Genomic DNA, 13,100 nt, shown 5'->3' on the forward strand with positions numbered 1-13,100 from the left:
TGGAACTGAAGTTATGGGTGGTTACTAGTAGCCCAGCATAAGTGCTAGAAACGGAGCTCAGCTCCTGTACAAGAGCAAGTGTTCTAAACTACGATGGCTTCGTTTTGTAAGGCTCCATTAGAGTGTCTTCTGAGGGGACTTTACTGTTTTCCCTCCCACCTGTAGAGAATGGGAGTTCCGGTTGCTCCTTCCTCGGAGCCCTGGAGGGTCTAAGTTTTCTGGATGCTGTCCATTCTAATAGACATGCATCTCTTTCTTACCTCTTCTCTCTTCTGCTCCTCTCTCCTCCTTCCCTTCCTCCCCTCACCTGTAGTAGGGATTGGGTGCAGGGCCTTGAGTGTGGTGGGCAAGCATTGTATCCCAGCAGTACCCCTAGAATCTCTTGTTTTAATTTACATCTTTCTGATGATACGTTATGGAGAACATACTTTCGTGTGCTTATTTGCCACCTGTATATCTTCTTTGCTTTTAAATAATCTTTGTCTGTCTCTGTGTTTGGTGGGGAAGCAGTTGTGTGCCACACTATACATGTGGAGGTCAGGCGACACTTTGTATGTGTCCCACCATATGCGTCCCAGAAATGGACGTTGTGCAGGTTGTGCAGTCATGAGACTTGGTGGTAAATCTGGTTGGCTGATGTGACTCTTATGTAATGGGATTGTATGTTAAGGACTTTGGTCAATTTTTAAATTGTGGTTTTTAAAAAACAAAACAAAACAAAACTCGGTTTTGGGCACTGTGACTATATTAGGAGGCACTCTGTGACCATATTAGGCACTCTGTGACTATATTAGGCAATGCTCCTTTACTGGATAGCTTCTGCAGATGTTTTCTTCCAGTCTGTGGCTTACCTTCTCAGTGTCTTCGTATTCACTGGATGCTGCCTGAGGTGCTGTATCTACAGAGTCCTCACTGTATCAGAGCACATCTAGGTTTCTAGGTCATCTTCCAAGACTTTTCTAGTTTTGCATTATATATTCTATATGTTATATATATTATATGCTATCATCCTGGGTCTTTTAGCTCCTACCTTTGGGTATCATTGTTCTCAAGTACCAGTTCCCAGTTCTATCATGTTGCAGATACTCACAATTCTTTCAGGCTTAATCTCTTGCCTTAATAGGGCTCTCTGTCTCTGTCTCTGTCTCTGTCTCTGTCTCTGTCTCTCCGCTTTATTAATAGTATATACTGACAGTTCTTCAGAAATTGAACATTATTCTACTTTAGTGTTTTACCCATATGTACATAATCTAGGTTAAAAATCTTTAAAATAAATAAAAAGGTAAACTACTCTCTTTTATTGAAAATATCTTTTTGCTTTACCCTACTTTTTACAATCTTTAATGATTTTATTGAGAATATTATGCATATGTAGTGTCTTTTGCTCTCCCCTCCAACCTTTTCCAGGACTCTTCTGAACACGTCACCATCCTAACTCATGGATTTGTTTTGCTTTAATAATGCACTAAGTACAATTAGTGCTTTCTAATATAACACGAATGTGTTGTGGAACTATGAGATGCAGCCTGGTTTCTGGTTGAGCTAGGTTTAAAATCTCGTGACCCAACAGGTGACCTTAGCCTGCTAGGGATGGTAGGCATTTTGCCATGCTCATAGACATGTGCTAAATGGAGGCTCTAACAGGAGGCCATAGCTCTTCACTCCATATGTCTGTGGGTATCAGTCACGTAAGGGCAACGCCCCCAAGCCCCTCCACAGGTAGAGGACTTGACTTCAGGCAGATCTCCATTTTAATGAGGTACCTAAAGGCCTGAAGGGCTTAGTCAATTAAACTCTCCTTCCCAGACACTCCTCGCTGCAAAAGGTATTTAACCTCAGGCCCTCCCTGAGAAAGGGGTCCAGTTTTTATTCATCAACTTCCCGCCATGACAATAATTGTCTTAAAACCATGGACTGCCTCTTCTCAGCGGACTGGCAGTGAATGGGGAACAGTGGAGCAGGTCTTCCTCTAAAGAGCCTCTCCTGTGAGGACCTAACGTCCTGTCTTATGCACAGGCCCTGAGACCACTGAGCCAACTCTGGCAGTTCCCCAGGGACCTCAGACTGCACTTCCCACCCCCAGAGCAGGGTCCCATGGCTTCACATATCCCAGTGCCCGCCCGGCGATGGCATGGGGAACAAGCAGTCATAACTCCTGTGTCCTGCCTCCATGAAAGGCCCTAGCCCTGTAGTGGACCGGACGCAGACGCCATTTTAGCCCACATGTGTGGCTGTCCATACTCCAGTGGGCCATATCACCAAAGAAAAATGGCTGTCTCTCAGCATTATCGTTCCGCACTAGTTTCATGACCTTGGCACTGACACTGGATCAGATCATTTTTTGCTGTGGGGAAGTCCTGTGCATATTAGATGCTCTGTGACATTCCTGACACTCCACCCCCCCACCCCCACCCCCAGAGTATAGACCACTAGAAACGTCTTCAGCTGTCGTAGCATCGCTCCCAGGTGAGAGCTGCTGTGTTCCGCTGCTGTATCCGTTGTCCCTCCTCAGACCTGGCTGGTCTCCGACAGTTCTTCTTTCCTGACCCATTTCTGTCTGTCTTGTTGGATGTGCCTGTAGTAATGATGCCTGGACAGTAAGCTTACCTTTTCTGCTGTGAATTAGCATCTAATGATTTAGTCTCAATGGAGCCATGTCTCATATGCCAAGGCCGGTCAGCTGCCCCCAAGAACAACTGCAAGACGATCTTCAGTCCTGCTGCTAGAGTGAAGAGAAACCCCTTTCCTGTTATTACTATTATTGCTATTATTGTTACTGTTATTTGAAAAGCTAATACAATTGAACTTCCCATCTAGTCCCATGTGACCTGAACAGCTTTTCCTGTTCTCCCTCCACCACCACCACACCCTTTTTTGGACAGTCCTCTTCATTCTGCTCTGTGGTCAGAGGACACTTCTGTAGAATTTGATTGCTTGGCTTTTTTTTTTTTTAAGATTTATTTATTATATGTAAGTACACTGTAGCTGTCCTCAGACACTCCAGAAGAGGGAGTCAGATCTCGTTACAGATGACTGTGAGCCACCATGTGGTTGCTGGGATTTGAACTCAGGACCTTCGGAAGAGCAGTCGGGTGCTCTTACCCACTGAGCCATCTCACCAGCCCGATTGCTTGGCTTTTATGGAATAAAGAATTGAATTTCTAGTAAAAATAATGTTACTTTTTCCTAATCTTATTTTTGACTACTTAAAAGTAAGTTCACAAAAGACAGGCACGGTGGCATGCTCCTGGAGAGCCCTGACTACTTAGGAGGCTGAGGTAGGTAGGGCTGTTGGAACTCAGAAGTTCAAGAACAGCCTGGGCAGCATAGAAAAAGCCTGTCTCAAACCAAAAAAGAAAACAAAAACTTCACAAGTCTTCTCCATTTATTCCTGAATATGTATATATGTATTGACGAGGTAGTGTGGTACATGGATTAAAAACCTCCAACATCCGACCATCTTGGTTTAAATCCTGTAATCTAACACTTATCCCTGCACATAAACTTAGGCCATCCAGACCTGCCACAAATCAGTTTTGCCCTTACTATATCAAGTGAAATGCTGTTGTACATACATAGTGACTCAAATAGTGCCCTATTCATTTCCTGTTCCTGTTTTCAGTACTTGGATGTACACAGAGAACTGTTCAAACCCTCCCCAGGCAGGGTACCAAACCGAGAGCCAAATGGGCAGCAGCTGTTGGCAAATGCTTAGGGGCAGCAGCTTTCACTCCTCTCCTGACACTCATCAGAGACACCTCAAACCATCCTTCCCTCCGGCGACATTTCTATCTCTGTGGGGTGTGACAAGGCAGGGACTAGGGCAGCTCTCATCTTTATAGCACCTTTTTATAGAATAGGTGTCAATAAAAATTGGCAGTCCTTGCGGGTTTCTCAGAAAGTGGGTCAGAATAGCATCCCCAGACATGAAGTCTGGGTTGTTTTGCTCATGGCTCAGTGGAGGCAGTGTCATCTCTCACTTGAGACAGGACATACTGTCTCTGAGCAGCGAAGCCCTAGGGAACGATCTGCATAGGTGTCCACAGTGTTTTGCTGTTTCTTATTGACTGGGACAATTAAGCTAATGTCATCAGTGTGGTGGATCAGTGTGATGGCCTGTGGAGTCAACATGATCTTGGTCCCTCTAGAGCAGTGGTTCTCAACCTTCCTAATGCTGCCACCCTTTTATACAGTTCTTCATGTTGTGGTGACCCTCAGCCAGAAAATTATTTCTGTTGCTACTTCATAACTTTAATTTGCTGTTATTATGAATTGTAGTGTAAATATATACTGTACAGGATACCTGATACATGACCTCTGTCATGGGATCGGTCAACCCCACAGGGGTTGAGACTCGTTGGTTGAGGACCGCTGCTCTGGTGTCTAGACCATACTATGACAGCAGTGCAGACATTAGCCCTATGGTATGACAGTGAACAGTAGGTACTGCTATTTCTGTGGTGATAGGATCTCTGTGTCTCTCACTGATGGTAGAAGAGATGTTTATCGGGTCACGAGCCATATACTTGTCGCCAGGGATTATCCTAATAATCACCGACCCAACATACCTCATCTGGAGTTACTTATGGAATTAGTAGTTACCACATGGTTAGAGTTTGGCAATCCATAATCATGTCCCAAAATTGTTTTGGCTCTCACCCAGTTGAGCAGGAAGCGTAAGTACAGATATGATAGGATGCAGCAGTCCCGATTCATTAGCTTTTTCATAGTGAAACTGATTTCTGAACTCACAAGCAAGAGTATTTTTTGGGCAGAGTACTTTTTTTTTGGTAGTGAGAGTAGAGTGGTTGGTTATAAGGGCTGTAAGCCAGGAACCAAATGGACAATTGCTGTTGACAAGCTATGAGTCAGTGGCCCTTCCTCCTCCCTTGAAGCTTGTCAGAGGTTTCTACAAGGCTCTTTTCTCCTGTAATAGCTGTTTTGGCAGGATGAGGATCCATTGTGGGGATTTGGCAAGATACAAGATAAATCTATGTTTCCATTGGACACACCAAGATTCCAGGGCCAATGTTATCTCTTACACCATCTTTCGGAGCCCCACTCTGACTAGTAGAATACATTTTGTGTCCCCAGAAACTGGTGTCAGTTTGCAGATGGTGTCCAATAACCTTTCAAATAGTCTCATAGTTACCCTTTCAGAGTGGATATGCACTGTGAGGTGACTGCAGATCACTCTTGGAAAAGACCTTGAAGAGCAGTCAGCAGTATGTACTTGTGGCCTTTAATGGGTCACGATAATTCTAGGTTGAGTTCAGCGTGTTCTCCATTGTCTTGGGGTCACGATAATTCTAGGTTGAGTTCAGCGTGTTCTCCATTGTCTTGGGGTCACGATAATTCTAGGTTGAGTTCAGCGTGTTCTCCACTGTCTTGGGGTCACGATAATTCTAGGTTGAGTTCAGCGTGTTCTCCACTGTCTTGGGGTCACGATAATTCTAGGTTGAGTTCAGCGTGTTCTCTATTGTCTTGGGGTCACGATAATTCTAGGTTGAGTTCGGCGTGTTCTCCACTGTCTTGGGGTCACGATAATTCTAGGTTGAGTTCAGCGTGTTCTCCATTGTCTTGGGGTCACGATAATTCTAGGTTGAGTTCGGCGTGTTCTCCATTGTCTTGAGCTTCTTTGTAAGCTGGGTTATGTGATAATAAAGAAAAGTGAGACCATGTCTGAGGGGAATTGGTGTCTCCTTGGGATGGGAAACAAACCTTGAAAGGGTCACATGGAGCATGAGGATGGGATAGAGAGGCCCAAATGAAGTCTGGATGCCCCAGATAAGCTCAGAAGATTCACTGAGCTGGGTAAGTGCAGTTGAGTGGACATGGAGGCCATCCTTGTGAGCCTCACTCATGCTGCCCCAATGCTGGCAGCCGTCATCCAGGATCTGCTTACAACAAGGGCCCTTGTGTAGCATCTGTGACCACATGGTTTGTGTTTAATTGCTCTTCACCAGTTACCATTAAGTTCTGGCCTTTATTCTTCACCCTATCTGTTGGCAGCTATAAGAAATTAAAGACTCTACAAAGAGCCACATTCTACTAGTCATTTGCTTTGTGCATACCTTCAAGGACACCTGTGAGTAACGCCAGCCCTTGTTACAATCGCCCTGCCATCTGTCTGTACCCATCCTGGGACACCTTGCATCTCACTGTACCATCCTGTCCCTCCATAGAAGGGCTATCACTTACTAATATATTTCCTATTTTTATATCTTTTTCCCTTTCACTAAAAGTAGATTCTTTTCTCATACAGTTCCCCCCACCCCCACTCCTTCCAGCTCCTCCCCACCTCCTCCCATCCGGATCCACTCCCTTTCTGTCTCACTGGAGAAGAATAGGCTTCTAAGAGATAACCAAACATAGCACAAAAAAAAAAAAAAAAAAAAAAAAAGATAAAAATCATCACATAGAAGCTGAACAAGAAGCCGGGTGGTGGTGGCAGCGGCGCACACCTTTGATTCCAGCACTTGGGAGGTAGAGGCAGGCAGATTTCTGAGTTCGAAGCCAGCCTGGTCTACAGAGTGAGTTCCAGGACAGCCAGGGCTACACAGAGAAACCCTGTCTTGAAAAACCAAAAATAATTTTTTTAAAAAGAAAAAAAGAAGCTGAACAAGGCAGATCAACAGAAGGAGCCTCACACAAAAGCACAGGAATCAGAGCCCCACAGCTCTCACGTGCAGGAGCCCCATCTAACATTAAACTGAAAGCTGTAATGTGTGCACAGAGGACCTGCAGGCCCTGAGCTTCCTGCTTCAGTCTCTGGGTTCAGAGGAGCTCTGCTCAGTTGATTACAAGGCTGTGTTCTCCTGGTGTCCTCCATCCCCTCTGGCTCTTACACTCTCTGGCTCCTCTTCTGCGGGGTTCCCTGAGCTCTGAGGGGAGGGATTTGATGGAGAAATCCCAATAAAAGCTATGTGTTCCAAGGTCTGTCTATCTGTTTCTCTCTCTCTCTCTCTCTCTCTCTCTCTCTCTCTCTCTCTCTCTCTCTCTCTCTCTCTCTCTCTCTCTCTCTCTCTCTCCATATCTGGCTATGGGTCTCTGTATTTGTTCCTATCTGCATAGGAAGCCTCATTTGGTAATGGCTGAACAAGACACAGATCCTTGAATGTAGCAGAATATCATTTTATCACTACTTTTTTTCTTTTTGGTTTCAAAGTATAGCTCTGGGTTATCTAGTCACTGGCCCTTGTTCTCTTGGCAGTGTTGGTATGGGTTCTGTCTCATGGTTTAAGCTACACACAAGCTCTGTGCCACCATTGACCTAGTATATTTTGCCAGCAGAACTGATTGCAGATCATTTTTGTGGCTTGGTTGGTGTCTACATTGGTTGTCTGTGGGGTATTTTTTCATACCAAAGACGCTAGACCATCGGGGAGAAGGTTCTGTCTGCACTGCTCTACCTCCCTCAGTTATGAGCTGTGCAGGTGTTGTCTTCAACAGTGGGTTCCTGCAGTTGGTTTGGGAAGAACAACCCATTGTCTTGGCAACAGCCTGAGTTGTTTGAGGAATTGGATGTAACCCTGTACTGGCACTGAGAGCTTTGCTTGGTGACAACAGATGGCCAGTTAAGACTGTGTTTCCCTCATTATTCGGAGACTTTATCAGGATCGCCTTCATATATTTCAGGATGTTTCCCACTGCACTAGGTTTTTATTTCATTCCTCAAATTCAGCTCAATGCTAGCTTTCTCTCCCTCAGTACCTCTCCTGTTCCCATCTGCCCCACTCCCAGTCCACTCATAAAATGGATTCCATTCCCCCAGCCCTTTCTTATACCCTCTCCGAGATCATAGATCGCAGCTTATCATTTGGCTAATATCCACATATAAATGAATACATACCGTATTTATCTTTCTGTGTCTGGGTTTCTTCACTTAGGATTTTTTTTTCTAGTTCCATCCATTTGCCTGCAGATTTCATGTCAGTTTTTTTTTTTTATTATTATTAAATCCTCTCTGTAAATGTACCACATTTTCCTTATTTAGTCTTCATTTGGGGCACATCTAGCTTATTTTCGATTTATGGCTATTATAAAGAGCAGCAATGGACATGGTTGCGTAAATGTCCTTGTGGTATTGTGGACCATCCTTTGGGTGGTCTGGAGGTATTTTGGTTTCTTGTTTCTAAGGAGCTGCCATTTTGCTTCTCATAGTGGTTGTACAAGTTTGCAGTCCCACCAGTGATAGATGTGTATCCCCTTGCTCCTCAGCCTTGCCAGCACGAGCTGTCACTTGCATTGCTGACTCTAGCCATTCATCCAGGTGTAACATGAAATCTTAAAGGAGCTTTGATTTGTGTCTCCCTGATGGCTAAGGATGCTGAACATTTTCTAAAAAGTGTTTCTCAGTCATTTGAGTTTCTTTTATTGAGAATTTTCTATTTAGATCTCTAACCCATTTTAAAATTGGATTATCTATATTTTGATATCTATATATTTTGGATTTTAGTCCTCTATCAGATGCAGAGTTGATAAAATCTTTTCCCATTCTATGGACTGCTGTTTTGTCCAAATGGTAATATCCTTTGCCTTGTAGAAGCTTTTCAGTTTCATGACGTCCCATTTGTTAATTTTTTATCGTAGTGCCTGTGCTAAAGACAATTCAGGAAGTTATCTCTTTTGTGGTAATGAGTTCAGAGCTATTCCTCACTTTCTCTTCTATCACGTTCAAGGTATCTGGTTTTAGTTTGTGGTCTTTTTGATCCGTTTAGAGTTGGTTCTGTGCATGGTGGGAAACATGGATCTATTTGCATTCTTCTGCATTCAGACATCCAGTTCGACCAGTACCATTAGTTGAGGATGCTGGTTTTTTTCCAGTGTGCGTTTCTGGGTTCTTTATCAAAGATTCAGTGTCTGGATTTATAATTGGGTCTTCAGTTCAATTCTATTGATCAACATGCTTTTTTATGCCAATACGTGCTGTTTTTATTACTATAGCTTTGTAGTACAACTTGAAATCTGGAATGGTGAGACTTCCAGCGATTCTTTTATTGTCTAGGATTGTTGTAGCTATCCTGGGCTTCTTGTGTCCATATTAAGCTGAGATTGGTTGTTTCAAATCTGTGAAGAATTGTGTTGGAATTTTGATGGGGATTGCATTGGATCTGTAGATTGCTTTTGGTAGTATGGACATTTTTACTATGTTAATTCTACCTATTCATGAGCATGAGATTTTTCCATTGTCTGATATCTTCTTCAATTTCTTCCTTCAAAGATTTGAAGTTTTTATTTTATAAGTCTTTGACTTGCTTTGTTAGAGTTACCCTAAGATATTTTATATTATTCAAGGTTGTGGTAAAATGTGTAGTTGCCCTGATTTCTTTTCAATCCATTTATCATTTGTATATAGGAGGGCTACTGATTTTTATCAATTATTTTTGTATCCAGCTATTTTGTTGAAAGTGTTTTAACTGTGTAGGATGTCCTTGGTGGGAATTTTAGGATCACATATATATACTATCATATCATAGCAAATGAGACTTTGATTTCTTTCCTTCCGCTTTGTATCCTCTTGATCTCCATCAGTTGTCTTATTGCTCTAAGACTTCAAGTACTATCTTGAATAGTTATGGAGAGATCAGTGGGAAACTTTGTCTTGTTTAAGTTCCTCTTATTTAATTTAATGCTGGCTATCAGCTTGCTATATATAGCCCTTACTGTGTTTAGCTATGCCCTTCGTATCCTTCATCTCTCTAAGGCTTTTATCATGAAGGGTTGGAGTTTGTCAAAGATATTTTCTGTATCTAATGAGATGATCATGTTGGTTTTCCTTTCAGTTTGTTCTTACGATAGATTCGGTCTACTCATTTTCATATATTGACCCATCCCTACATCTCTGGGATGAAGCGTACCCACACAGTCCTCTTCAAAGGCCAGACAAGGCCAGGTACTCTGAAAATGGTTTTCTAACCATGTTTTCTTCCTATTGTTTAAGGTTCCATGATGGAGTTTGGACATTACCTCAAGAGGTTTCATATTTTGGATTTGTGACTCATATTTACCCTCTGCTGAGAACTTTGAAACTTCAGACTCAATTTCTGTCCTTCAAGACATTAAATGCAGAGGGATTGTACCATGGACTACAAGGAGAGCTGCCCAAGTGTAAGCATTCCCAGCTCTGACGAACACAGAGAGAAAAAGAAGAGGTTCACGGTAAGTGTATGGTGGGAAGAGAGTAAGGACAGTGATGTCTGCACTCCCCCTAGCCCCCTCTACTCCCCTGCCCCTATGTTCTTTCATAACCAGGAATTCTCCTCCCCTCTCCACAGGTCTAGATTTTACTTCTTTTGAATGAGCAATCCTCACAAAACCTTCTTTAGACCAGGTGGTGACGGTACACACCTCTAATCCCAGCACTGTAGAGGAAGGTGGATCTCTTGAGTTCAAGGCCAGCCTGGTCTACAGAGCTGGTTCCAACCTGGCCAGGGCTACAACAGAGAAACTCTCCCTCAAAGGAAAAAGAAAAAGAAAGGAAACGGAAAAATAATAAGAAAACAAAGCTTCCTTTGGCTACTTTAACAGTAATTGTTCTTTTTAGTGCATATTTTTGCCTGTTTGCATATCTCTTTGGAGAACTGTATGAAACTCATAAGCCCTCTTGTCAGATGTATGTGTATAGACACCATTGCACTTCACTGTTGTAGACTCCTGAAGTCCCTGAGTTAAAAACTACTGCCCTGAAATTTCCATAGTGCCTTCTGGCATTTAATACTTTCCACCTCATCTTTAAAATGTTCCCTTGTTTTACCTCTTTTTCTACCTTCAAGGTAAAGGCATTTCTGAGTTTAGTTCCACCGTATTTGCTGGAGGACTTTATAAGGTACAATGAGCATATGCTAACAGTGTGACCAGTGACTGCTATTGGAAAACAAACACTTTAAAAATATATGTCCATTTATTTGCATATGTATGCATTCTTAATAGTACACACATACATGTGGATCCATAGAGGACAAAAGTAATCAGGTATCCTTGGGTGTCCTTTGTCACTTTATGCCAGTTCCTTTGAGGCAGGTCTCTCCTTGAACTTGGGGCTCATGTTTTCTTCATTACTAAAAGCCGAAAAGCCAAGTCTTCCCTCAGAGTTTGGATTAGAGATGTGTGCAGAACATACCACCTGTTACATAGTTTTAGGACCCAAACTCTGTCTTCATGATTGCATAGGCAGTGTTTTAGCTGGCCTTGCCCTTGCTAAGCTGACTTGAAAATATCTTCTGTTGGTGTGAGTAGGTTCTAATAGGGTTCTCTCCAATACAGTGCCTTTGTTCTCAGTATTGCATATCAGCCCCCTTTTGGACCACCACTGATCTGTTAGAATTAGGCCACTGAATCCTTGCCAGTTAAGCCCTGAGATAAGAGATTTTCAGCTGGAATCCATGCTCACCTGGGATCTGAGAAGACCGGAAATGTTAAGCTAAACACCCCAAACAGTATAGTCTGCCTTACTAACTTGCAGAGGTAAATGCAAATGGTAGCTGTTTCTCAGGGTCCTAGATGTGGAACCAGTAAGCAGTTTTCTGGCCCTATTCTCTGTTTCTAAACAAACACCTGTGCATTGATACAAACAGAGGTTGGAGTGTTAGCTGGTTACTCATCTCTCCCTAGCCTTTAGGTTGCAGAATTGTGTATGTGTGTAGTGTGTGTGTGCTAATGTGTGTTGTAATGGTGCATACTTGTTAACACATTTGTATAACCATATTTTCTAGCAACATTACCTTGAAGGTTAGCAAGGGCTGTTACATTACAGCTTGGATAAAATAGTGGAGTGTAGGCAACTTGCCTTTTTTTCTGTGGTTTTACCTTTGGGCCGTTCTGTCCTTCAGGAACTTAACTTCCCACCAAGTTTGGCAGACATTGCTACTACAGTGTGGATAGTGGACTAGCTTGGGTGTCCTTCCCTTTTGTCAAGCAGAGATACTTTCACACATTTTGTGAACGAGTAGGGTGTGCAGATGTTTCTTGATTTGAGGTGGGCATGTGTGCGCACACCTGTGCGTGAGTGTGTGTGTCCACTTAAAATATCGACTTGTGCTCTACGGCTGTCCTTGGCTGAATTATGAAAGGTAGTTTAGTACCTGCTGATGATTTAATGCTGAGATATATAGAGGGAGAAAATGATACAGATTTTTTTAGCTGAAGCTTAATGGTTTTTTAATGAAGTAAATCAGCTTTATGACTGACATAGTAGGGGGTTTAATTCTGCTCACTTCATAGGCTCATTGATTATAATTAAATGAAGTTCTATATGAAGGCATTAGACACAATTGCAAAATGGCATCAGAAAAATGAAGGGATGCAATTATTATCTGAAAGGTACTGTGTAAAAGATGGTCTGGGAAGAAAAGAAGTAGTAGCTGAGTGCTCACTGTGGGCCAGGCATCACTTTTGAAAGTACTTTATAACTTCAAGCTCATAGCTATCTGCTGAGTAAGAAAATGGCATCACTTAATTCTACCATCTTTTACTCTTGGGAAAGAAAATATGAAGCAAGAATGGCAAAATGTTAGAAGTCAGTAGTCCTGACAGTGAGCACACACACACACACACACATACACACACACACACACACCCATGGTCTTTCTCTGAAAATAACAGGTTCAACAGTTTAGTGCTGTGTTTTATTGGAGTTACATACTCAAATACTCTTATCTTGAATTACTTAAGATGAGCTAATCAGGATTTAAAAAAAAAAAAAAACCTTCCATCTTATAGTTTGTACTGTTGTGTGTGTTTTTTAAAAAGTTTGTTACAAAGAAGTTGATTACATAAAATTTTAAATGTGGGGCTGGTGAGATAGCTCAGCAGTTAAGAGCACCGACTGCTCTTCCAAAGGTCCTGAGTTCGAATCCCAGCAACCACATGGTGGCTCACAGCCATCTGTAACAAAATCTGATGCCCTCTTCTGGAGTGTCTGAAGACAGCTACAGTGTAAAGACATATAATAAATAAATAAATGTTTAAAAAAATTTTTAAATGCAATGTTAAATTATCCCAAAGTAAAGAGTAGTTAACATCGCTAGAACAAAAAGTTTGTTTCATTTGATATGCATTTTTATCTTTCAGAATCACATAAACAGTTACCAGCTGTTGTG

The 13,100-nt window shown here is 42.4% G+C and overlaps 1 protein-coding gene across 4 annotated transcripts in view; it reads left to right on the top strand.

The window, feature by feature from the left end:
• Sgk3 (serum/glucocorticoid regulated kinase family member 3) overlaps positions 1-13,100 on the top strand; it is a 112,142-nt gene that overhangs the window by 58,927 nt on the left and 40,115 nt on the right. For all 4 annotated transcript variants that reach the window (XM_029476220.2, XM_021159785.3, XM_029476233.2 and 1 more), the window contains one exon: positions 9,944-10,161. In XM_029476220.2, the coding sequence (XP_029332080.1) occupies positions 10,066-10,161 (96 nt within the window). In that variant the 5' untranslated portion in view covers positions 9,944-10,065. The remainder of the gene's footprint in view (positions 1-9,943; positions 10,162-13,100) is intronic.

This window comes from Mus caroli, unplaced genomic scaffold (assembly GCF_978045245.1).
Source record: "Mus caroli unplaced genomic scaffold, Mus_caroli_1 scaffold_1, whole genome shotgun sequence".
In the NCBI taxonomy this organism is placed as follows: Eukaryota; Metazoa; Chordata; class Mammalia; order Rodentia; family Muridae; genus Mus; species Mus caroli.